At 40.5% G+C, this 25,305-nt stretch overlaps 1 protein-coding gene across 1 annotated transcript; it reads left to right on the plus strand.

Annotated features, from left to right (window-relative positions):
• Positions 1-60: 60 nt before the first annotated feature.
• CAND1 (cullin associated and neddylation dissociated 1) lies at positions 61-25,305 on the plus strand. The gene is made up of 15 exons (XM_028747830.2): positions 61-531; positions 8,006-8,149; positions 8,956-9,110; positions 11,089-11,212; positions 12,056-12,312; positions 12,407-12,512; positions 13,521-13,666; positions 14,173-14,465; positions 14,970-15,111; positions 16,295-17,788; positions 20,415-20,510; positions 21,842-22,011; positions 22,745-22,909; positions 23,634-23,741; positions 24,747-25,305. The coding sequence occupies exons 1-15, from the start codon at positions 464-466 to the stop codon at positions 24,969-24,971; spliced, it is 3,693 nt and encodes a 1,230-aa protein (XP_028603663.1). The 5' UTR covers positions 61-463; the 3' UTR covers positions 24,972-25,305.

Genomic DNA, 25,305 nt, shown 5'->3' on the forward strand with positions numbered 1-25,305 from the left:
CCCGTCCCCCCCGCCTTTCGCGCGAGGGCCTCCTTGAACTTTGACCTTAGGCCTCGAGCGCGAGGCAAACAGACGGCCGGGTGTCGGGCCCTCCTCCTCCTCCTCCATTCGCCCGAGAGAAGAGAGAGGTCGCTCTCGTTCTTCCTCCCTCCTCCTCCTCCCTCCTCACCCCCTCTTCCTCCCGGCCCTCCCTTTGGCTGTTCCCGCGCGCGAGGGCCAGGCGCTGGCGATGGTTCTGACCTCCGTGCGGCGCGCGCGCTAATCCTCCCCGCCCCCCGCCCGCCTCGCCTCGCCGTGTTCCACCCCCGCCTCGGGGAAGAGCGCCGCGCGGAACCGTCGCCGCCGCCTCCGCCGCGCTCTCTCGCCAGACAAGGGCCCGCCCCGTCCCACCCTTCGCCGCCGCCACACACAGCACTGGGCGACGTGGAGCCGGCGAGACGCGGCCCCCACCGGGACCATCAACATGGCGAGTGCCTCGTACCACATCTCCAACTTGCTGGAGAAAATGACGTCGAGCGACAAGGACTTCAGGTAAGGCCTCTCAGGTAGTCCGCTCCAGGCTCGGCCCAGGCGAAAGAGGAGCCTCCTCACCCTCATACCCCCGAGTCACCGATCTCCCCCCCCCCCACTCCGTCGCCGCCTCCTTGGCCTTTTCCGGCTTGCCCCGGCCAGACCGCAGCCGCGTCGGTTCTCCTGCCGCACCCAACGTGCCTCGGGCCTGGGTTGGCGCCCGTTGGGCAGGAGGAGGAGGAGGCCGAGCCCCGCTCGTGCCTTTTGTGCTCCGCAGGGCTGCGAAGGGGAGCCAGGAGGCCCTGGCGCGGCCGCACTGGCATCGCTTTTCCTCGGAAAGTTGCCCGCAAGTTTGTTGTTTCTTACGCGCCCCGGAGGCTGCTCGGCATTTTGTACTTCCCATTATGCTCGTCCGTGTTGCCGTGTAAGGTGGACTTCTTTCCCCTGCAGTCTGTATTTGCAGCCTTAAAGCAGGTTTAGTTGGAACAAAAGCTGTTGACCATTGGGACTTCTAGTAAACGTGCAGAGAGTATCAAGCTGTGAATATTGCGTTGTACATAAGGATTACTTTTAACATCAGCATTGGCCCATTGGATTCTGTGCTTACACACTGGCTCTGTTTTAGTTATTTGTTATACAGTATAGTGATTTGGTTTTTATACATCCTGTTTCTATTACAGAAGATGGATAAAATGTTGCAGACAGACTGGTTTTTCTCTTTGGTGTGGTAGAGCATGCTTCCTTTCATTCCTCATTAGTAAATAACAGTAATAAGAATGTGGCCAACAAAATGGTTTTAATTTTTATCCATAATGCCATAGGTGGAATTAAATTGAACACAAACATTCTTAATCAGGCAGTATAGGTGATCCTTTGAAATATTATTTTTCAGTACATGCAGTACTTTTGCCAAAAGTTTAGTATTGGCTCAAACTTCTTGTGGTTTCACATTCCTTGTGAAAGATGAACTTAGTATTATAAAATTCCTTTAGAGAATGTACTTTGATATACATGTGGTAGTCTTACATGTATGTATGTGCGTAGCAGAAAAGGTATTCACATACATGCATTTTGCATATTCTTTACTACATAGATATTGTTCCTGTATAAGAATTTGTCATGTTTCATGTAGTTGTAAGTGTGGTAATATAGAAACATGAATTCACCTGTGTAAGGCAGTGCAAAATCCTGTGTCCCAACCCTGATTCTGTATGGTTTGGTTAAGGTATTAGAAGTATTGCACCTGCATCAGTTTAATGAACCAAGTTACTTGTCACATCTTCATACTAGTTTGATTTTGTTTGTTTTGCGTTACTCAGAATGAGTGCTGATCCACTCTTGAAAATGAACCATATATGAGCTAGTTAGAGGCACTCTCTGAAGATGTCACTCCACCATAATTTGACTTGCCATTGTGAGCTCCTTCATTAATGTGCAGCTCACCTGTTGATATATTCCTCTGTATTTTAAACTTCTTGTATGCCTTTCATCTGCTTCCTTTTCAGCCCTCATGTCAGTCAGAAAAATCCTTCTTTGTGTAATTGGTTTGTGGTTCTGGCCTAGTTGAGATGTGAAGGTCTGGAAGAAATTGGGAAAGTTGGGGAGACCTATTATAATCCCACCACCACTACTTTTCTAAGCCCCCCCTTCACATATTTATTTCAGACCTCCTAACTTTGAATAGAGGACCAGAAGCGTACCCATGGGCCTCAAACACACCTTTCTCTCCCCCCACCCTTTCCTTTTCAGAGCTTGCTACAATGCAGCAGCTTTATTTTTGCACAAATGGTAATGTTAAATAATCATGTTCATTTTCAAGCTTGAGTTCGAAGCTATTTGTGATCTTTGATTAATGCTACCTATGGTTAGTATGTTACATTAGTGTAAAAGTAATGTGTCTTGATAAATTCCAAAAAGAGTAGAAGGCGGGTATTTTCACACAAGTGGGAGCATAGAGACACATGATCTCACATGGCATGTGTTTTACCTATGCACTAAGCTGCTGTGGGACGTTTTGCATTTTCCTGTACATGTAAGGGAGAGAAAATGTAATACCATTTATCCCAACAGCTTCTTTTATTCACTGGAGTCAAGAGGTACAGGTAGCAATCATTCAAGATCATACCTTTGGCATTTGCTCAAACTGTACTCCTATTGGCCAGGAAAGAGAACATTGAGGACTTTCTGTACCCATTACCATTATAGCCGGAAACAATTGAAGCAGTGCACAAGAATATAAAAATGAAGTAAAATATTAAAAGTACTTTTCTTAAAAGTCAATAAAGCCATTTATTCAAACTCTAAAGCAATATAATCATTCCTACAAACTCTAAAAACTATAAAGCATTTCTACAGATGTACAATCAATATTCCATAAATGATCAGGCTTTTCCCTCTACATAATTCCATCCTCATTTCAGACATTGTGATATATTGTGATGTTCAGCTGATGATATATTGCCATGTTGAAAACCTGATATCGCCCAGTCCTCACTGGGTCACACCTCAGGGAAAGCCTTCTTAAAAAGTCTTCACTCAGTTCCTAAACATCATGATGTTTGGGCTGGTAATTGATTCCAGAGTTTCCAGTACATCTCGGGGGCATGTGGTACTAGGTGTAGCAGCATGATGGAGCCATCTTTTTTCCATGATTTCTTTTTAAAAATGAAGCTTTGAAGGCAGGAGCTAGGTTTGTTACAGTTTTCCATAAATGCTGCATAACCACATTTTTAATACTACGAAAACATTCTATATCTTTGAAAGAAGTTTCAAGTAATTTACTGTGTGCATTGAAGATACACGCAAGATGACTTAATACAAATTGTTATCGACCATCTCTTAGTTTTCACTGTCGAATTGCACTTAAACATTTTTAATAAATTTAAAATGAGTAAAAGTATGAGAAATTGCAAATCCCCTATTATAATCAACTTTAAAGTTTCAACAATATTTTGTAAATATTTTAGGGCTCAGACCTTGAAATGTGTCCAGGAAAAGCAAGTGGTGAATAATTATTTGGATTGGTGGCTCTGTTTATTGAGCCTTTTTTCCACATTACACTGATTTCTATCTATTTAGAATACATCTCTTACTGTTGTCACAGTTGGGGCGCATATGTGCATATAAATGGGTATACTGAAGAATTAATCTAATTCTTAAAATGTGAATGGCCATTTTGTACTTGCAGTTAATGTGTTTTGTGGTTTTGCACTCAGTAATGCATATTTGTGGCCAAAATTGGATTCCTGCCCTTGCTTGGTATTATGGATATAGAACCAGCGGGTGATAGGTTTTTCAATATATATTCAGCCTTCAATATATATTCAGCCTTGCCATTTATTTATTGCTGTTTAATTATTTTCTGGATTTGTATCATACATTTTGACTAATACCGGGGTTGGAAACCTGTAACACTCTAGATCAGTGTTTCCCAACCTTTTTTGGGCAAAGGCACACTTGTTTCATGAAAAAAATCTCGAGGCACACCACCATTACAGCCCCGTGACGTCAGCGCGCAGCGTCACGCCGGGAGGGACATGAATTGCTAGCAAATTACATAAACACCTCCTTGAGGGCTGGCTCATCTTCTCCGAAGGCAGAACCCCATTAATTAACAGCACAGACTCACACCATAGCCAAGACGAGGGGGGAAAACCTCAGTCATGCACAGTCATGCACATGTGGGGGCTAAATGAGGACGAAGACCGGGCAGAGAGCAGGGTTCAAATCACCCCACCTGGCCAGGACAATCCCTGGGTGCTCCCTTGGGCCACTCGCCTGACCCACCTCGCAGGGCTGTTGTTGCGAGGATAACACGGGGAGAACCACGCGCGCCCCCGGGAGCTCCTTGGAGGAGAAAGCGGGCGATGAATGCAATGCACGAAATATATGAGAGGCGACCAGGTTTTGCAGGTGAGGGGCCCCCACCAGCCTCCGCTTCCAACACCCGGTGCAACGACGCCGAAGTTTCCCCCGGGCTCGGCTCGGGGAGCAGCGCTGCTCCCCCCCGGCTCCCCTTCGCCCTCCCGGCTCTCTCTGCCGCCCACTGGGGACCCCCCTCACCTGCCAAGTCCGGAGCGCCGGTGGAAGTTGCATGCATGCATGCAGGGCGCCGCGTTGCCATTGCATTGCACTGCACTCCATGCAACGCCTGCACGCATGCATTGCCTTGCACGCCCGCCAAGGGGTCTCCCCACGGTCCGATGCGTCCCCTCCGGCACGGATGCAGCATTGCAAAAATAAAAAAACCCCGACGCAGCCCTACCTGGGGGGCAGCCTCCGCCTCCGCCGCTCCACCTCCGCGGGGATCCCCGGGCTCCATCCTGCCGCCCAATCTCCGGGGGGCGCAGGCAGGCTGCGCGGGGTCTGCGCGGAAGAGCCCCTGCCCGCCCGGCCGTCGCCGCTGCGCTCATTCCATGGCCGGGAGAAGAGCGCTTCAAACAAAACGCCCGGCCCACCAGGCCACGCTGGGAAACGTAGTTCGCGCACCCCGCGCGGGCGCGGAGCCCAAGGGCGAGGGGACTACGGATCCCGGCAGCCCCCGCGCCGGGGACGGAGGGGGAGAGGCTGGGTGCAGGGATGGAGGGACGGGTGGGCGAGCGAGCGAGTGAGTGAGTGGCAGCCGCCAAGCCTTGGCCGAGAGCCAGGAAGGGCCTCCCCGGAGGAGGAGGAGGAGGAGGAGGGAGGCACAGAGCGGGAGGGAGGGAGGGAACCCCAGGGGTCATCTAGTGACGGCGCCCCAATCGAAAATTTGACTTAAAAAAATAAAAATCTTTCAATTTTTTAATTTTTCCCGCGGCACACCAGGCAACATCTCGCGGCACACTAGTGTGCCGCGGAGCAGTGGTTGGGAAACACTGCTCTAGATGATGTTGGACTCCAACTCATCCCTGGCAGGTTTCCCCGTCATTGGACTTAATTTTTTTATGGCTGGTCACTGTATTAAACTGCAATGAATATGTTAAAGCAGTGGTTCACAAACTCTTCTCTGGGCTACACTTTCAGAATAAAAATTTGCTTGTGCCACACAAAAAATTTTATTGATAAGAAATACATTGGGAAACAAAAAGAAGCAACTCCTAGCTTTGCTTCATTTATAACATAGAACATAACTACTTTATAATATGATCATGGGCATCCATAAAGTATAAAACAATGCAGCTACATAAGAACATGAATCATTTCCAAAATATACAGTGGTTACAAACTCTACTACCCCGGAAGTAGTACCTCGGGTTGAGAACTTTGCCCCAGAATGAGAACGGAAATTGTGAGCTGGCGGCAGCGGGAGGCCCCATTAGCGAAAGCACGCCTCTAGTTAAGAACAGTTTCAGGTTAAGAATGGTCCTCCCGAACAAATTAAGTTTGTGACCCGAGGTACCACTATAATTATAAACGAGCCTCTTACATACGTACCTTAAGCAGTGCTTTTTTTCAGAGGGTACGGAGGGGTACACATACCCCTAAACATTTTGTGAATCTGTACTTTTGTCCATTTACTGTATTTATTTTTCCAGATTTGAACTTTAAAATGGTGGTTTTCTTGAGTCAAACTTTTTTTTAGAAAAAAAGCACTGACCTTAAGTATGTATACCAATGCGATGAGAGGTATGAGCTTGCAGGATCACTTGATGCTCTTGTTCTCATTTTGAAAATATGGCAACAACATCTATTCATATTCTTCAACTTAAAAAAACTATATAATACTACACTGAAATGTTTAAATGTTTCTTTGATTGTCCTTGAATCTTCCCACTACACTTGCCATCCTCTCCTGGCCTTTGAGAAGCGTTGTGTTAAAGCCATATGCATAAAACAAAACCCGACAAGCAGAAGCCAGCTGCTGGTGTTTTCGTTACCTACCTGCAAAACTTCAGACAGTTGCTATGCTAAGATGTATAAAAAACAGTGCTTCAGTAGCTGTCATCATTTAAGAACAAAATAATCTCTCTTAAGACAAAAGAGCAAAAAGCACGCACCAGCAGTGGTAGCTGACACAGTGCTTTCCAGACATTATGGTTTGGAACTCCCACCATCCCTCACAATTCACCATGCTGTCTGGGCTGGTGGGAGTTGTAGTTTAGAACATTTGGAAGAACCGTGTTGGCTACTCCTGCTGTACAGGGGTGACCAGGCTAGTGAGTGTTGAGGGAAACAGAAGACCCCTGTGTAATATTTGTTGACCAAGTCTCCATTAATAAAAACCACAGAAAACAATAACAATCTTTTGTTCATGACATAGTATAAAGTTGTTTCCAATATTCTGTGCAGCTGTTATTTATTACATTTATAATATGCATTTCATTAGGCTTATTATTATTTTATTTTCATTATTTCATTAAAATTTGTATACTGCTTAATACTTATAGGTCTCAGGGTGGGTATAGAGTTCTGCGGTGTCACCCTTCCAAACTGCTTAATACTTATAGGTCTCAGGGTGGGTATAGAGTTCTGCGGTTTCACCCTTCCAAACTTGCTTAGTGTTAGCAAAGTTATTACAACATGTGCCTTTGAACTGTGCTCTAGAGCCTATCTATGTTATAGCATAAAGTTATTGCATATGATAACTAATTCAATGTAATAAAATATTACAAATTTATTAAAAGCTGCTGATACAGATACTATTAAAACTACTATTAAAATATTTGCACCCTAGTATTCTAATATTCAAAAGTAGCATGTTGCTTATTAGTTATGAAAGACATCTAATGCTACCATTCTGTTTATGGAATGGTTTTTGATTCAGTGGAAGCATCCACTATAATGTTAGAGTAGGAGAGGTGATTTTTACTGATTTCCCCCTTCCTGCTTCAAGTTCCCCTGCACCACCTTTCATGCCATTCTGGAAGGCCTCTCAGCCTTTTGGATCAGGGTTTGTTGGGGACACAAGTGGCTGCAGTGAGGAGGGGGAATCTGCAAAAGTCATCTGCCCATCTTTTTACATTAGTGAACTTGGGGGGATGGGAATACAGTCGAGTTGTCATTTGTGCACATTTAATTTCCGCAATCACAGCTTTGCGTAGTTGGCGATCAGCCAGCTGACACCACACAAATTAAATGGAGGCAAGGTGGAGAGCTTAAAAGTTCTTTCTGTGACACAAAAACCCAGTGTGGAAAGAGCTTTTAAACTCTGCCTTGCTTTTGGGGCTCTGAGAAGTTCTCGCTACACAAAGCTTTTCCAGAGCCAAGTATGTAAGGCAGAGAGCTAAAAGCTCTTCCTTGCATTGATGGGGGGCGGGGTGAGACCTGCTTTGGTGCTGGCTTTGGGAAGGTAAGGATGCTTGCATGGGTCAGTTCTGGGGTTGTTTTAACACTGCAATTTTGGATTTACGTGCCATCCCCAGAATGTAACCCCTGTGCAAGTTGCAAGTCAAATGTATACACTTGATATGGTTTTTAATGTAAGCCCATTTGAATATGAATTGTGGAGAACATTAACTTAGATTGTGCTGTAAAGCTATAGTATACAAATTGAATTGCCTTTTCTTTTGTATAGGTTTATGGCAACAAATGACTTGATGACTGAACTACAGAAAGATTCTATCAAGTTAGATGATGATAGTGAAAGGAAGGTTGTGAAAATGATTCTGAAGTTGCTGGAAGATAAAAATGGTGAAGTACAAAATTTAGCAGTCAAATGGTATGTATGTGTCTGTGATTAGAGTTTTTAAATTCTTATGCATTGACTCGATTCTATATTGAGCATATAAGAATTGCTTTGTTTGTCTAGTCCAGCATTTTGTCTCCATAAAATGCATGTTTGATGTCCCTGAGAAGATCACCAGCAGAGTATAATGGAGACAGATCATATTCTTGTTTCCTATTTGATTACATTTTTGGTACTGTGAATATTAGTCAGTGAAATATTGCTGTTCCTTCTGAAACTCCTGCTGGTCAATTTCATTAGTTGACTCTCAAAGAAAAAAAGATAGTATTCACTCTTTCTACACATTTCATATTTTTATAAATATCTGAAGAGATCTGTATTTCATGCCTTCCCATCTGTTTGAAGGCCAAAGGTGGAGTGGATGATCACTTGATCATACATCTTAATATCGGAACGGTCCCTGTAATTACTACTTAGCTACTCTACATGTAATTGTATAACAAAGTTTTATAAAACTATATTTGCCCGAATGCAGGTTACCATAGATTGACCTGTCTGTGCATTCGACTCCCGGAACTGTTTGAAAATCGAGACGCGGCTTCCGATTGGCTGCAGGAGCATCTTGCAGCCAATCGGAAACCGCGCCAGATGTTCAGCTTCCGAAAATCATTCGAAAACCGGAACACTCACTTCCAGTTTTCGATTGTTCAGGAGCCGAAACAAGTTCCAAGGCATTCGGCAACCAAGGTACGAGTGTACAGGTAAGTGAATTTCTAACATTTTAGATGTGATGAATCAGTTTTTAAAGTGTATTAAATGCTGTTTTGGTTTCGTTACAGCCTTGGGCCCCTGGTGAGTAAAGTGAAAGAATACCAAGTGGAGACAATTGTAGATACCCTCTGTACTAACATGCTTTCTGATAAAGAGCAGCTACGTGATATTTCAAGCATTGGCCTTAAAACAGTCATTGGAGAACTTCCTCCTGCTTCCAGTGGTAATTTCTACTACTCTATATTTAATCATTTCTCTTCTAGTTTGATATTGATTAATGAAATTGGATTCAGTTGAATTCTAGCTAACACTAAGATTTACTTAACTTGGAGATAAAAGATTTTTTTGATGCCGTTGGGGGAATGGTAATCTTTGCCCTTAGATGTTCTTATTGTGTTCTGATTTTTAGCTGGGGTATTTGTGTTTGGAGAAGAGACAAGAGGAGTTCAAGAACTAAAGCTGGTGGACATATTATGGTCTTTGGTTAAGGTTCTTTGTATGGTATTCTGTAACACCATTATGTTGTGCAGCATGGCCCAGGATTTATGCCTGCAAATGTGCAGACTGTGCTACAGTCGTAGTTAATTTCCCCCAGCAAGGTTGTGTGGTGTAATTGATGCTTTCGCTATGTAACATTTGAAGTTTCACAAGGATGGCAGCCTGCCGTAATTCAGTGGGCCTCTGGGTCAGCAACTTTGTACCTCATTCCACTCTGTCCAACTGAAGGTTCTTCTTGGCCCCTTTGATTCATCCTGATCCTCTTCTGCTGCTTACCGGCTCTTGTTAATGCTAGCTATTGATCATACCAAGAATTATACAAAAATATTTCTAAGTTTTAAGGTACAAACATTTTTTTCTGGGAGTAATTCACCTCCTGTTGTGGCTAACGCTGAAACTAGTGTTTTAAATTTCACCACTTAAGTTAAATATGAATCCTCACCTCAAGGAAAAGAGTCGTTCAGTCTGGTTTTAATCTGAGACTACTTGTGACAGTACTTTTAGAAAAGTGAAAATAATGGAAATAAATAGAACATATTGAATCCAAACTGCAAAAATCCACAGTTCAGCCTGATTTTATTTTTAATGGCCTTCAGTTTGGGATCCTGATTTTGCTAGTTGTTTAGGAAAGGAGTGCTACTACTGAGTTTCTGTGTAATTAGTGTTGTCTGTGAAAGAAACACATACAATGAAGTTCAAATTACAAATTAAAAGCTTGAGAAAGTACCTTACTTTGACTTTTACAGTAACAGTGTTCCCTTTATATAATCTTGAGGTGCAAATGCTATTGTTTATGTAGCTCAAACACACTTTTGGTGGGGGGCAAGTTTTACAGAAGTATAAAAAATATTGAGAGAAAAATTAAGTGGGCCTTTTCGGTAGTGGCACCTTCACTGTTGAACACCCTCCCATCAGATGTCAAAGAGATAAACAATTACACAACTTTCCGTAGACACCTGAAGGTGGCCCTGTATTGGAAAGTTTGTAATGTTTTGCTGTGTTCTGTTATATTCTGTTGGAAGCCCCCTAGAGTGGCTGGGGCATCCCTGTCAGATCAGCAGGGTACAAGTAATGGTTATGATTATTACAGACCAATGATAACTGTCCATGTTCAGTGGGCACAGAATGCTCACAGAAAAATTAAACAAAACTGAGAGGGGATGGAAATGGAATGGAATATCCTCAACAGAAGCAACCAAGAGTTCAACACTTTATTGAAATTCTCACTTGTAAAACAGTAATAGAAGTCTTTATATATGCAGCTGTTCTGCTTTACTAGCTAGTTTCTTCTAATATACTGCTTCTAAATAATCCTCAGTGAAATTTGAGCCATAATCAGGAATGCAGGGAGGGCTTTACTCATGGATTGCTCTTACTGGATTATGGTGTATGCATGTGTGTGTGTGTTTTCCTGCATTACCAGAGTTCAGATTACTAGGCAGTAATCAGAATGAAGTGGACTCTACTCCATCAAAGTTTGTCATACTAAATTTGTTACTCCTTACGATGCCACAAGACTGTTAGTTGTTTTTGCTGCAACACAGACTAACACTGCTACCCACAATAATTGGTTCTAATAAATCTACCACGAGATAACCCACACTTGTTTTGGAAATGGCTCAAGTTCATACCAAGTTTGTTTCTTGTGAAATTGCATATATATATGCTGACAAAATGTTATTATGGTGTTTCCCTATTTCTAGGTTCTGCATTAGCAGCTAACGTTTGTAAAAAGATCACTGGGCGTCTTACCAGCGCTATCGCCAAGCAAGAGGATGTGTCTGTTCAGTTAGAGGCCTTAGACATCATGGCTGATATGCTAAGCAGGTAAACATGCATGTTAAAAATGCTTGTAAACAATAATTCCTTTAAAAAGTTGTGTAATGTTCATATGCAGGTCAAATGTCTGGAAACTTTTTATTGAAGAGAATGTTAATGAAGCTGAATGAGTCCAGAGTTGTTAAATGCATAATAAATGTAATGCTGAAGCTGAATTTGCATTAATTATTGCTTCCATATTCAATAATTGAGAGAGCTTTTTGATATTTTGGATAGAGAAAAGACAGCTAAGAGATACTTAGGGAAAAGCTTTGAAGTGTAAATTTAGGGGAAAACCTGGAGTAAGATCATGTCAACATATTGCACTGTTACTCAGAAATCTATGCTTGCTGCCAATTTGTTCCAGACCAAATTGAAGGTGTTGCTACTAGTATAGAAAGTCATTACAGCTTGGGACCAGTATACTAGAAGGATTGCCTTACCTTATAGATGTCTACAGAATTGGCACTTTTACAAGTGCCACATAATGTTCATGCTGCACTTGTAGGAAGTATGCTTTTTAGTTTGGCAGAACCAATACTCCATTCACCATTGACTTTAGGCAAATCCCTTTCCTGTACTGTTTATGGTGCTTGCTAAAAACATTTTTGTTAAGGCAAGCCAATCCAGCTGTTGATATGTATTTTAATATAACTGCTGACGTGATATATATGTTAGTTTGTAACTCTTGACCTTTATTGATAATTTCAGTCTATACTTTATTTTATGTAAACCACTTAGAGGTTTTTATCATTAAGTGGCTTACAAATGCCATTAAATAAAATTTAAAAAATGGAAATGCCCGGACAATAAAATTTGTTTTATTCTAACTTAATTTTTGTCTGTTTTAAGGCAAGGAGGATTGCTCGTTAACTTCCATCCTTCTATTCTGACATGCCTGCTTCCTCAGCTGACTAGTCCAAGGCTTGCTGTGAGAAAAAGAACCATCATTGCTCTTGGTCATCTTGTTATGAGTTGTGGAAACATAGTGTTTGTTGACCTCATTGAGCATCTGTTGACAGAGCTTTCTAAAAACGATTCCATGTCAACAACAAGGACCTATATACAGTGTATTGCTGCCATCAGTAGGCAAGCAGGTCATAGAATAGGTAAATAAATTTGCATATTATTGAAATATTCCTATTTTTCACATGAAATGTTAAACGTTCCCCATGAATGACTGTTTCTGTTTTCTGTTGTCAGGTGAATACCTGGAAAAAATTATCCCTTTGGTAGTAAAATTCTGTAATGTAGATGATGATGAGCTTCGAGAATATTGCATTCAAGCATTTGAATCTTTTGTTAGGAGGTAAGGTGGTAATAGGTGCACTTGTTTTTTCCTGGTTAACTTAACACTATGAAATAAGTTGAAAGCAAGCTTTAGAGGTACTGAGAAGAGGCTCTGGTAAAGCATGGTGGGAACCCTTAAATTGTTAAATTGCACAATATTTTGAGTGTCATTGGTAGAAATTAATTTTTTACTGCTTGCATTGCTATCTTTGACTTTAATGCAACTAACATCTCCCTAGAATAAATAATGCAGCTATTGAGAAGTGGATTCTTAAAAGTCTCTGTTCAAATCACCACTTCACAGGGTACATAAATATAGCTAAACCTAGTCCTTGTGATGTTCCAGTGCTACAAAGTAACGTTTCCCCAAAGCCTCAGTTGCAGTGAACATGTGCAGAGTCTGATTCTGTCTAATATGTGATGAAAACATCTGCACAGGAATTCTTTGCTAAATATGATCTTCCATGTAATTTAGAATAGTATGTGGGGATTACCTCAGAATCAGAATCCTCCATTGCCCTGCCACTCTTCCTTCTCTGCCCCTTCCCCCAGTTGCTTCTGTTGCTTTGTAGCAGAGTGGGAATGGGCATCTAAACATCCAGCCCTTTTGGGGTTAGATGTTCCTGGCACGCACACCTCTAAATGAGAGGAAGTTGCCCTAGAAAGGGCACTGAGAAGAGATGGCACGTTGTGCACTGGCTTTACTTGGGACTTGGCTTGGGAAGTAGTGCTGACTGTGCCAAAATCATAAGAAATTCATTTGATTCATTGATAAGCACAGAATAAATTCATTTGGGTCACTTTCCCCAGATTACTCTGGTTCTCTTGGGATTGCCACCCACAAGCCCTGCCCTCCCATTTTATCCTGAAAATCTTGATTCTTCACTAGCTTGGCCAGAGAGAACCACTTATATATTACTTTACCATTGCTCTATACAGTTTTGCTGATAGACCCAGTTCAGTCATGTAGCAATACTGAGTGATGCTTTTCAATAGATTCCTAATTAATGTTATGCTTATTATGCAGATGTCCTAAAGAAGTTTATCCTCATGTAACTACCATTATAAACATTTGTCTTAAGTACCTTACATATGATCCCAACTACAATTATGATGATGAAGATGAAGATGAGAATGCTATGGATGCTGATGGGGGAGATGATGATGATCAAGGTGAACTTGTGTGAAGATTGAAATATTCAAGTATCTAAAGATGGCGCATACAATTATTAGTGCAGTATTCTAAATAAAATGTTTTCATAGTGTAATGGCAGAGCTTTGTTAGAAAAGGACACCCCAGCCCAGTCTTTATGAAAGTAATTTGCCTCTTACCGTTGGAGGCCAGCAGGGAGTAACCAAATTTTGTAAATTGTAAATTGCAATCTGGCACTTATAACTAATGGGGGAATGATGTGAAATGTTCAGTGAAGTGAATGTTCCAAGAAAAATCCATTCCTTTTAATGAGGTTTACCTGAGAGCAGTGATTGTCAGATTGATTGATTTGCCTAGTGTTGCTTGTATGCTTTGTTTGTATTTGTATTGAATACCCAAATAATAAAATACAAAGTGATCTCTAGGCTAATAATAATAATAAATTTTATTTATTTTTTATCTATGGGCTTTAGTTATGATTTTATATATAACACAGAAACCTTTTATTTCCTCCCCATCCCAAAAGGGAGCGATGATGAATACAGTGATGATGATGACATGAGCTGGAAAGTTAGACGTGCAGCTGCGAAATGCTTGGACGCTGTAGTCAGTACGCGACATGAAATGTTACCAGAGTTCTACAAGACGGTGTCTCCTGCTTTAATTGCTAGATTCAAGGAACGAGAGGAAAACGTAAAAGCAGATGTTTTCCATGCATATCTGTCTCTTTTAAAACAAACACGTCCTGTGCAGAGTTGGCTCTGTGATCCGGATGCCATGGAACAAGGAGAGACTCCTTTAACAATGCTTCAGAGTCAGGTTGGTGGATAAAACTTCGATATTTTGTAAAATAAAAGGCCATATTGTTTGCTTTGGATAGACGTGAGAAAGGGGAAAACGTTAATTTGCACCTTTCCCTCAAAGCAACGTGTTTTAGAAAGTTTAGGAGTTTTACTGTCTTTATAATCTAGAGCTTTTGGAATTGTGCTGCTGTCGACCACTTTTTATGCCGAAGGGTGACTGCCAGCTTTCATAATGTGACATAGAATTTCTCCCCCCGCAAGCCCCCTCTGTGCCCACAAATCTATTGGGGGAGGGAGGAAGGAGAAACCCCATTATGTGAGCAGATACTTGTTTGTGCTACTTTTAGGCATCTTTGCTATTTTTGAAATCTGCTGGGCTTTCTGCAAAGTGCCAAAAGCTTACTTCTGTCTGAATGTCCGTGGTCCTCATATTTACTTAAGAATCACACAAAACCTGTCGGGTTGTATATATAAAAAATGCTAACTGCTGAACATTGTAACAAGTATATAATAATTACAGGTTCCCAACATTGTTAAAGCCTTGCACAAACAGATGAAGGAGAAGAGTGTGAAGACTCGTCAGTGTTGTTTTAACATGCTAACAGAGTTGGTCAATGTGTTGCCTGGGGCTCTCACACAGCATATTCCTGTACTTGTCCCAGGTATGAAAGATATATCTTAACATTTTGTAAAGTTTTAACTTTGACATCTCGTAGTGCTTTGAATCATGCTTATATATTTTGCATAGAAGTGGCATATTATTAGAATTTTGGTTCTCATGCAGTGTACTATGTGTGTGTATTTTACCAAGCTTTCTACAACTGTATCTGTACATTTGCTTGTTCTCTATTGAATTTATTCCTGTACATTGCAACTGGAGTTCCTTGAGAAATATATTCAGATAGAAGAGATGTGAATAACTGATATTTCTGTTATGGTTGGTAATACAGTCGTACCTTGGAAGTCGAACGGAATCCGTTCCGGAAGTCCGTTCAATTTTCAAAACATTCAAAAACCAAAGCTCCTGCAGCCAATTGGAAGCCCCAACGGATGTTTGGCTTCCAAATGGTCATTTCTGGGTTTGCAGCATTTGGGAGCCAAAACATTCCAGAACTAAGCTGTTTGAAAACCAAGGTATGACTTGCTTGCAGTTTTTTATCTGTGGTTTCAAATAAAATATAAAATGCATACAGAATAATGATTCGAAATGGTATGAGAGATGGAAATAACCAGGATCAGGGAATGAGTAATGCAAGTCAAATTGTTTTTACCAAGATTGTAGACCTTTATTGTGATTGGAGACAATATGCAAGTGTCATTAAACAAGAAAAACCAGTGTGCATCCAAAGCATAAAAATACCTGGTGGCAAGCATCCAAACATGAATAGGATTAGGTCCAGGAATCATTTTGTCCTCCCTGCTTCATTCTCTCTATCAAACCATATTCTTCTACTAGCACAAAAGTTTTAGATTGCGTGACTGCTGCTAAGCTATTGTAAAATCGCTTGGCTGCTAGGTGCATGAAAGAGCAGAAACAGGCCCAAGGAAGCTCTGATTTAGAAGGATTGCTGGTGTGGTTACAGTTAGAAGCGAAACCTAGATTGAATCTGTTTCAATCTGGGATTGGGTTGAGTTCTGAGTAAAAAACTGAGCCAAGAGGAGGTTCAAAATTAGACAAAAAATTTGCTCTTAATGAAAAATATTGGATAAACCATCAAATCACCTTTCCTATCTCTGCGCTACTTAAGTATAAGTTCAGAAACCTACTGGTTTGTACCTGCTTTAAATCAGCGAATGTGCTTCAGATATACAATTGTGTGAATTAACTCTTTATTCTTCTTACAGGGATAATTTTTTCACTGAACGACAAATCAAGTTCTTCTAATCTGAAGATAGATGCTTTATCGTGTTTGTATGTGATCCTCTGCAATCACACCCCCCAAGTTTTTCACCCTCATGTTCAAGCATTGGTGCCTCCTGTTGTGGCATGCGTTGGAGACCCATTTTATAAAATAACATCTGAGGCGCTGTTGGTTACCCAGCAGCTTGTGAAAGTCATTCGGCCTCTGGATCAGCCTTCTTCTTTTGATGCAAGCCCTTACATCAAAGATTTGTTTACATGTACAATCAAGAGACTCAAAGCTGCTGATATTGACCAGGAAGTAAAAGAGAGGGCAATCTCCTGTATGGGTCAAATCATTTGCAGTCTCGGCGACAATCTTGGCTCTGACCTTCCTAGTACACTTCAGATCTTCTTAGAGAGACTAAAAAACGAGATCACTCGGCTAACCACTGTGAAGGCTTTGACTCTGATAGCTGGTTCTCCGCTGAAGATAGATCTGAGGCCAGTTCTAGGAGAAGGTGTTCCTATTCTTGCTTCTTTCCTCCGAAAGAACCAGAGAGCTCTGAAACTAGGAACTCTTTCTGCTTTAGATATATTAATCAAAAACTACAGTGACAGCTTGACAGCTGCTATGATTGATGCTGTCCTGGATGAGCTTCCACCTCTCATCAGTGAGAGTGATATGCATGTGTCACAAATGGCCATTAGTTTTCTGACCACCCTTGCTAAAGTTTATCCTTCTTCTCTCTCGAAAATCAGTGGCTCCATACTGAATGAACTTATTGGGCTGGTGAGGTCACCATTATTGCAGGGTGGAGCACTTAGTGCCATGCTAGAATTTTTCCAAGCTCTGGTTGTGACTGGAACAAGTAACTTAGGATATATGGACTTATTGCGTATGTTAACGGGCCCAGTGTACTCTCAGAGTACAGCACTTACTCACAAGCAGTCTTATTATTCCATTGCCAAATGTGTAGCTGCCCTTACACGAGCATGCCCTAAAGAGGGACCAGCAGTAGTAGGTCAGTTTATTCAAGATGTTAAGAACTCAAGGTCAACAGATTCCATCCGTCTCCTTGCTTTGCTTTCTCTTGGTGAAGTTGGACACCACATTGACTTAAGTGGACAAATAGAGCTAAAATCTGTAATATTGGAAGCATTCTCCTCTCCAAGTGAAGAAGTGAAATCAGCAGCTTCTTACGCATTGGGCAGCATCAGTGTCGGCAACCTTCCTGAGTACCTCCCATTTGTCTTACAAGAAATTACAAGTCAACCTAAAAGGCAATACCTTCTGCTCCATTCCTTGAAGGAGATAATTAGCTCCGCAACAGTGCAAGGCCTCAAACCATATGTGGAGAGCATCTGGTCTTTGCTCCTGAAACACTGTGAGTGTGCAGAAGAGGGTACCAGAAATGTTGTTGCTGAATGCTTGGGGAAGCTTACTTTAATAGACCCAGAGACTCTGCTACCGCGCCTTAAAGGATATTTGCTTTCAGGTTTGTAAACTTTTAACATCTTCATGTACTGTGTTGGGATACCACCCACAACTAATTTCTCCAGAATGGTCCTATTCAGTTGTAATAGTTTCAGACTGGAGTAAATTGATTATGGATTTGATAGAAGAGAAGGATTTCTTCAGTGCATGACTTAAACAGAAATTGTAACTCTTAAAAACTGAAACTAAGTTATGTTTTGTGGGCAATAATTAGAAAATGTCACCCACTTAAGAGGGAAGTATTATAAGGATTTTTTGAGACCAATTTAAAAGCACTGTACAAAGAATATTACACAGAAATGATCTACTTAATATTGTCCTGCCAAAAGTGATATTGATACTGACCGATAGCAATTAGATTACCTTTGTCCATATATTTTTGTGGAAACCCTTTATGTCCAGGTGTTGATTCTATGCCACCATTTTTGTCTGTGATCATCTTTGATTCATCTGGGTGACATTTTAGCTATGTGATTGCTTATGGAGATAAAAAGAAAAACAAGGGCAGGAAGTCTTCAGCCTACCGTTAGCGAAAAAGGTTTGCTAATTCCATGTGCTACAATTCTTATTGTAATAGAACAATTGGCCATTGCTGCCTAGACAATCCTAGTGGAACACATTTCTAGTAGATCTGTGGCCCATTTTTTTAATTGAATTATTCAAACAGAAACAAACAAAGTCAGACAATATAAGCTAAATAATAAAAACCAAGACAATACGTTCTGTTCATACAAGTGGGGTGGGGGAATGGTTAGTGATTCAGGCCAGTGCTCAAGACATTCAAGCAAATAGATGTGTATAATGAGTCCAGATATCAGATAATTTCCCATCTTTTTTGTGCTTTTGGAAGGTCACCAGCTGAGTTCTGTCCCTGTATGATATGGGGAGTAGACCTCTTCCAATATTGAAGTGTTAGATGTTTAGCCACTACAAATGCCCTTAGAAAGAAGTTAAATTGTCCCTTCTGTCAGGTTCCAATGGACCTGTACATAATTCAGCAAAACATTAAAATCTGAAAACCTAAGGTGTCCAAAACCATATTTATGTGGCTGCTGTGGCCCAATTTTGTTCGGAATAGGGTTGCAGATTTAAATAAAATTCATTTTAAAAGGGGATTGGACAAATTCATGGTGGAGTGGCTATTAGTCATGATGCCTATGTATCAGAGCCAGTATATCACTGTACCACTTCTTGGGGATGAGAAGCAGGCAAGTGAAGTCCTTATGGGCTTCTCATAGACATCTCAATGAGAACAGGATGTTGGTCTGATCCAGCAAAGGTCCTTTTTATGTTCTTACCTATATCATACTGCAGAACCATATGGTTGATAAAAGTAAGCAGAGTACAAAACCAGAGTTTAAATCTTAACTTGGCTATCAAGCTTACTGGATGATGTTGGGTTAGTCACCATTTCTCAACTTCTTTCACAAGGGGATAATTATGTACACTGACCTGAGCGATTTGAAGAAAGAGCGAAGTTAAAAACATCAGAGTTGGTGGCTATCACTACAGAATCCATAGCTTAGCTATGCTTGGTGTGATGAAGTGCTTCCATTGTCTAAATATGACAAGCCAAAAGTCTATGCTTGCTCCTAACTTATTTTCTTATTTGAAACATGATTAATCAGCTTCTCTAGAAACTGTTTAATAGGCCTTTGCTTTGGGGTGTGCATGCCAAAGGCACAAAATTCATTATTTGCCTACAGAAAAAAACCAAAGTTAGTATTATTTGTTGTTGGATATACTTCACCGTTCAATGTGTCCCCAGAACAACTTGCTAGATATGAATTACATAAAAACAAAAAAGAGAGTTATAAAAACAGTAACTAGAAAAAAGGAAACAATGTATTGAGGATTGACTGAAGTTGGCAATGCTGCTATTATTGAGATATTTGTTTTAAATGTTTAATCACAACATGCTATCTTAAAATACATAACTTTTTACACTCAACTTGGAATGTTTTTAACAACTTGAACCCCATGACATTCCTGCAGTGTATCTGTAAAACTGTTGTGTTAAACTGACAGCTTCAGTTCGGAAAGGGGGTGGTTCTTAGCAGAACTGCTACTATAATACACACTAGACTAGGCTTAACATGCATAGAACCTAATTTTGTGTTCCATCAAGTATACCAGCTTGACCAATTTAAGTCCATTGATTTCAGTGGATTGTATGCAGCATTTGTCTTACCCACTGAAACTAATGGACCCAACTAACTGAAGTCCTTTGATTTCAAGTAGGCCAACTCAATGTTTGACTTAGTTGGAGACAGCCCTCTGAGATCTGACCTGTTTATATTGTTTTTCTTAATTACCCGGAGTGATTGCCCCCTGTGACGTGGTAAACTGCTTTTGAATTTAACATTAGGAACCTTTCAAATTCTGCTTGTAATTTGGCATGGTGGGGGGGGGGGGAGCTGTTGAAAAAAAATATTAATTGGGTTTGTGTGATTCATTTGCGTAGTAAGTAGTTTTTTGAATCCCCACTAAGGGAAATGCTACAGGATGAATTATGTATTAATAAAATACCAGTATTTTAAAAAGTTGTCATTGTTATTAATTGCATACTACAGCATGGGACAATGAGGACATTGTTCAAGCATTCTGGTTAATCTTTTTGTTATTAGGATCATCATATGCTCGAAGTTCAGTGGTCACTGCTGTGAAGTTCACAATCTCTGACCATCCACAGCCCATAGACCCATTATTAAAGAATTGTATAGGTAAGTGAAATTGCAATCATTTCAAGCAGTGCAATTTACCTTGAGATGACATACTTTCTTCCATGTGTGCATGTGTGTTTTAAAAGGTCAGTATTTTCTAGGTACCGGTGTCAAATGTAGCCTTTTCAGGTCTGGGGAAAAAGAGGGTGACTCAAGTACTTGAGATTTTCCTAGCAAAGGATAATGCTTCCCTTTTAAATGGAAGCAGGGATTCTCCCAGCTTAAAGCAAACTCTTTGTTTAAACATGCTCATTGATTTCTGTGTTGTCTATAAATTTATTCAAAGCTATGTCCAATAATAGTGTAGCACAACAAATGTTCGCTCAAAGATGCTGTAATAAAAGTTGAGAATGGGTTGTGTAGGTGCTGTATAATCGCTGCAGTCCATGAATGAGGCTTTTTGTGGAGTCATTGAATTGTACGTAGTCTTAAAAAAAACACCCCCAGCCTTTTGTGGCTGGGAAAGTGGATACTTTCTGATATGGTAGCTGGAAAAAATCTTATTCCTGTTAAAGTCATTGGTTTGTCTTATTTGTGTTTTCCATTTCCTGTATGGTTTCTTTGAAACATGCTTTCCCCTTAGATTTGGAGAATTAATTTCTTAAAGTCCTGAAACAGGGCTGTCTGAGACTATGAAATGTGAAAACTGAAAGTGGCAGTTTTCAGATTTGCTTAATTATGCCACTCATAGAGGAAGTGGGGTGGGGGAAGATTGTACAGTGGTACCTCGAGTTATGTACCGTCCCCCTTACACGCTCTGCTAACCTGGAAGTAGATGCCCCTTGTTGTGACCTTTGCCCTGGGATGTGAGCGGAAGCCGCGGTGTGGCAGTAGCGGGAGGCGTCATTAGAGAAAGCGCGCCTCACGTTACGAGTGGTTTCCTGTTACGAATGGACTTCCGGAACGGATTGAGTACGTAACACGAGGTACCACTGTACACATGAAGTTCTCAAAAACTTCTCACAAACTTGATGAATTAACAAAGTAAATTGGTTGTTCAAAAGGTAAATATGCATTGGAATGATAATTGCTGCCGTATTTCACAAAAATGTAGGCAAACCAGTTAGTACAAAGTACGGTTATGCTTTTGCAACATGTTGTAAGAGGAAATGTATAAGGAAAGTGAGACTCACTTTTTATTTATAGTGAGTGTATTGTTGTTTGTCACCTGTAGCCCATTTTTTTCATGAGATGACATACTAATCCAACCTCTCCTAATTCATGGCCCCGCCTTTTACAAACAGTTGGGCAGGGAGAAGCTAGTGGGAAGTTCAAAAGTGGCAAATATTGAACAGGAGCATATGCTGTTAACTTTCTTTAAATGATTGCAGGTGACTTTTTGAAAACATTGGAAGATCCAGATCTGAATGTGAGACGAGTAGCTCTGGTAACATTTAATTCAGCAGCACACAATAAACCATCACTAATAAGGGACCTTTTAGATACTGTGCTTCCACATCTTTATAATGAAACAAAAGTGAGAAAGGAACTAATAAGAGAGGTATGTAATCCACTCAAGTTACAGGGTGAGTAAGCAGTGGTGTTCAGAATAGCTAATGTTTTCTGTTTAAGTTTTTTTGTATTCAAATCCTCGTGCAAGTTCAGGCAACTGTTTTCTGTACTGATTAGGTGGCTAACTAAAGCCGAGTCCTTCTGGAAAGTTTTGCATATGAGTGCTTTAACCTAGAATTATTGAAGAAACTCATCATATTTTATATGATGATATGAGTTAAGAGAGACCATAAGTTTACCTTGAGTGAGGAACATACATGAAATATAATTTGAAAACTGCCACATTGTAACGAATTTCAATAAACATCTTTCATAGTACCAGAAATGAAAATACAGGGAAGGTATTGAGCTACTGGAATAAAGAGCAATGCAAAATGTTTTGTGTTCACTACGTGCATTGTTACAAAGGGAGCCAAGCCAAATGAGTCATGTCCCAGAATCTTCACAAGTCATATAGGTTTTCCCATACAATCAGCTCCAATTTAATTTTAATGTGATTCATCTTACTGCAGAATTGTGGGCATACAGAGTGTAACTTGAAATGCAAAACCTACTCTTAATTGTGAAGGGAAATTCCATGTTGATATTATATCTGATGCTAAAAATGATTTTGATGCAAGTTATTATTTTATATCATACACAAAAGATGTATATCATAAAAGCTAGGCAAATGTAAGAACATATGTTTCAGTGCGTTTAACAATTTCTGATCTGATTTGCAGGTTGAAATGGGTCCATTTAAGCATACAGTTGATGATGGTCTTGACATTAGAAAGGCAGCTTTTGAGTGTATGTACACTCTTCTCGATAGCTGCCTTGATAGGCTAGACATCTTTGAATTCCTAAACCATGTGGAAGATGGTTTGAAGGATCACTATGATATTAAGGTTAGTGGTTGTTATTTGTTTATATGTGTATTTGTACACACATATACATATGCATATACATATACGGATGCAGATATTTCTAAGCTAGTTGCTGAACAATTGCAATAAAACAGTAAAACAAAACAAAACATGGGAAGGTGGTATTGGCTTTGTACAAAAATTAATGAAAGCTTTTCCTACCTTTTATTCTGTCCTCAAAGTAGGGCACCTAATTCCTTGTCAGTGTGATAGACAGTTGTGGTTATCCCACTTGCTCAACAAGTCTCTATTTGCGCGAACATGATTTCCCCTTCCTATTCTCCTCTGTCCAGCCTCCCTGCACCACCACAGTCTGCTCTGGAGGAGCACCTGGGGGGGACAGCAAAGCAAAGGAAGGCGAAATCTGCTGCTGCTTTTCTTTTCCCTGATTTTGTGCTATTATATGGAAACTGCTTTTCTTAAAGAGGATTCCTTCTACAGGAAATAGCCATTGGTAGTCCAGAGGCTTCCAACAATATGAATTACAGCATATTACCAGTTTTGATAAGCAATTGCTTCCAGTTCAGCATGAATTTTGACTAATAAAGAAAACATTCAAATGATTGGTTTGGTGGTAGAGAAACATCAAAAAGTAGTCAAGAGAATATGGATTCTGGATACTGCTTTTTCTCCCTATACTTGTAGAGTCACAGTTAGATTTTCTGATACTTTGTTATTTATTCAATTTTTATTTCTTCTTAACCAGATGCTAACATTTTTGATGCTGGTGAGACTGTCTACCCTATGTCCAAGTGCAGTTTTGCAGAGGCTGGATAGACTGGTTGAACCCTTACGTGCTACATGTACAACCAAGGTATTGTGTGAATTGAATTGGTTTGAATTAGCCTACAGGATAATTGTAAAGCATAGTCTCATATATATATATATATATATATGCAGGTTTTGGTGTCCTCGGGTATCTTCCCGTGTAAAAGTTGGGGTGTCTAGGCGACGTTTCGACGAGGTCTCACTCTCACTTCTTGTTACTGGAACAGAGCTCTGTTCCAGTAACAAGAAGCCGAAAGCACCAGCCTGTAACAAGAAGCCGAAAGCACCGAAAGCACCAGCCTGAAGTAACAAGAAGCCGAAAGCACCGAAAGCACCAGCCTGAAGATGACGAGTGAGACCTCGTCGAAACGTCGCCTAGACACCCCAACTTTTACACGGGAAGATACCCGAGGACACCAAAACCTGCATTCCTGTACCCGTGAAAATCTACGAAAGCAAATATATATATATATATATATATATATTACTTTGGTCACAGACTCCGTCTTGGAAAGATAATCTTTTGAAGCCACTATTCTTTCTCAACATGCTGTTTCTCTATTTCACCCAGTTTTTTCTCTGATCATATTTTGTAAGCAGCTTTCATATGTAGTTTGAGGTCCTGCCCATTCAGAGGTTTCTTCACCCATGTGTTACCTTAAGAAACTTTCAGTTATTATTTCAGTTTATACCTAGGAATAGTCTTGATTGAAGCAAAAGCAAGAAGTGTGCTTTAGATAGAAGAAAGAAGCCTGATTTCTAACAGCGTGCTTTTGTGGCTATATGATGGCACTTTTGCTTTAATCTTGAGGCTTGTCTAGACAATGTTGTCAGGGGTAGTGGTTCAGTAGTTAGTGAATCTCTTAAGTTGGCCACTATTACGTAAGGCTACTACTAGACATTTCATGCATTCTTGTTTAGTGTTCTCTGTTCTGCTGTCAGCTCAGCAAGTGGACATACTATCTGATGTGGGTATGCGTACATTTGAATAGCTTTCTAGATAGATTTTACTGTTGAATTTATATAATATGTGTCTTTTTTAACTAAACAGGTAAAAGCAAATTCTGTGAAGCAGGAATTTGAAAAGCAAGATGAACTGAAGCGATCTGCCATGAGAGCAGTAGCAGCATTATTAACCATTCCAGAAGCAGAGAAGAGTCCACTGATGAGCGAATTTCAGTCACAGATAAGCTCTAATCCCGAGCTTGCGGCCATTTTTGAAAGCATCCAGAAAGATTCGTCGTCCACTAATTTGGAATCAATGGACACTAGTTAGATACTCAGAATGGGAACCATTAATTTGAACCATACGATGCACTGAATTGACAAGTTAAAAACAAACAAACAGAAAAGTATCTAATCTTCACAATGTTCCATTTTACCTTTATGGAGACAGTTTGGCTTTTTTCCCATTGTTGCTTTTTTTAGCATTTATTCCAGAAATATGTATTTCCATAACTCAAAAGTTGTAAACCACTCAAGTTTTAGTGGATTTGGACACACATTAAATAGAAATAAAAGGTTAAAACGCATGGTGTATGGAAATAGATTCCAACATCTGTTTGCCCTGTAATGTTTAGGATTAAAAGTTTAAAAATTTGTGACCATGA

This window comes from Podarcis muralis, chromosome 10 (genome assembly GCF_964188315.1).
Source record: "Podarcis muralis chromosome 10, rPodMur119.hap1.1, whole genome shotgun sequence".
In the NCBI taxonomy this organism is placed as follows: Eukaryota; Metazoa; Chordata; class Lepidosauria; order Squamata; family Lacertidae; genus Podarcis; species Podarcis muralis.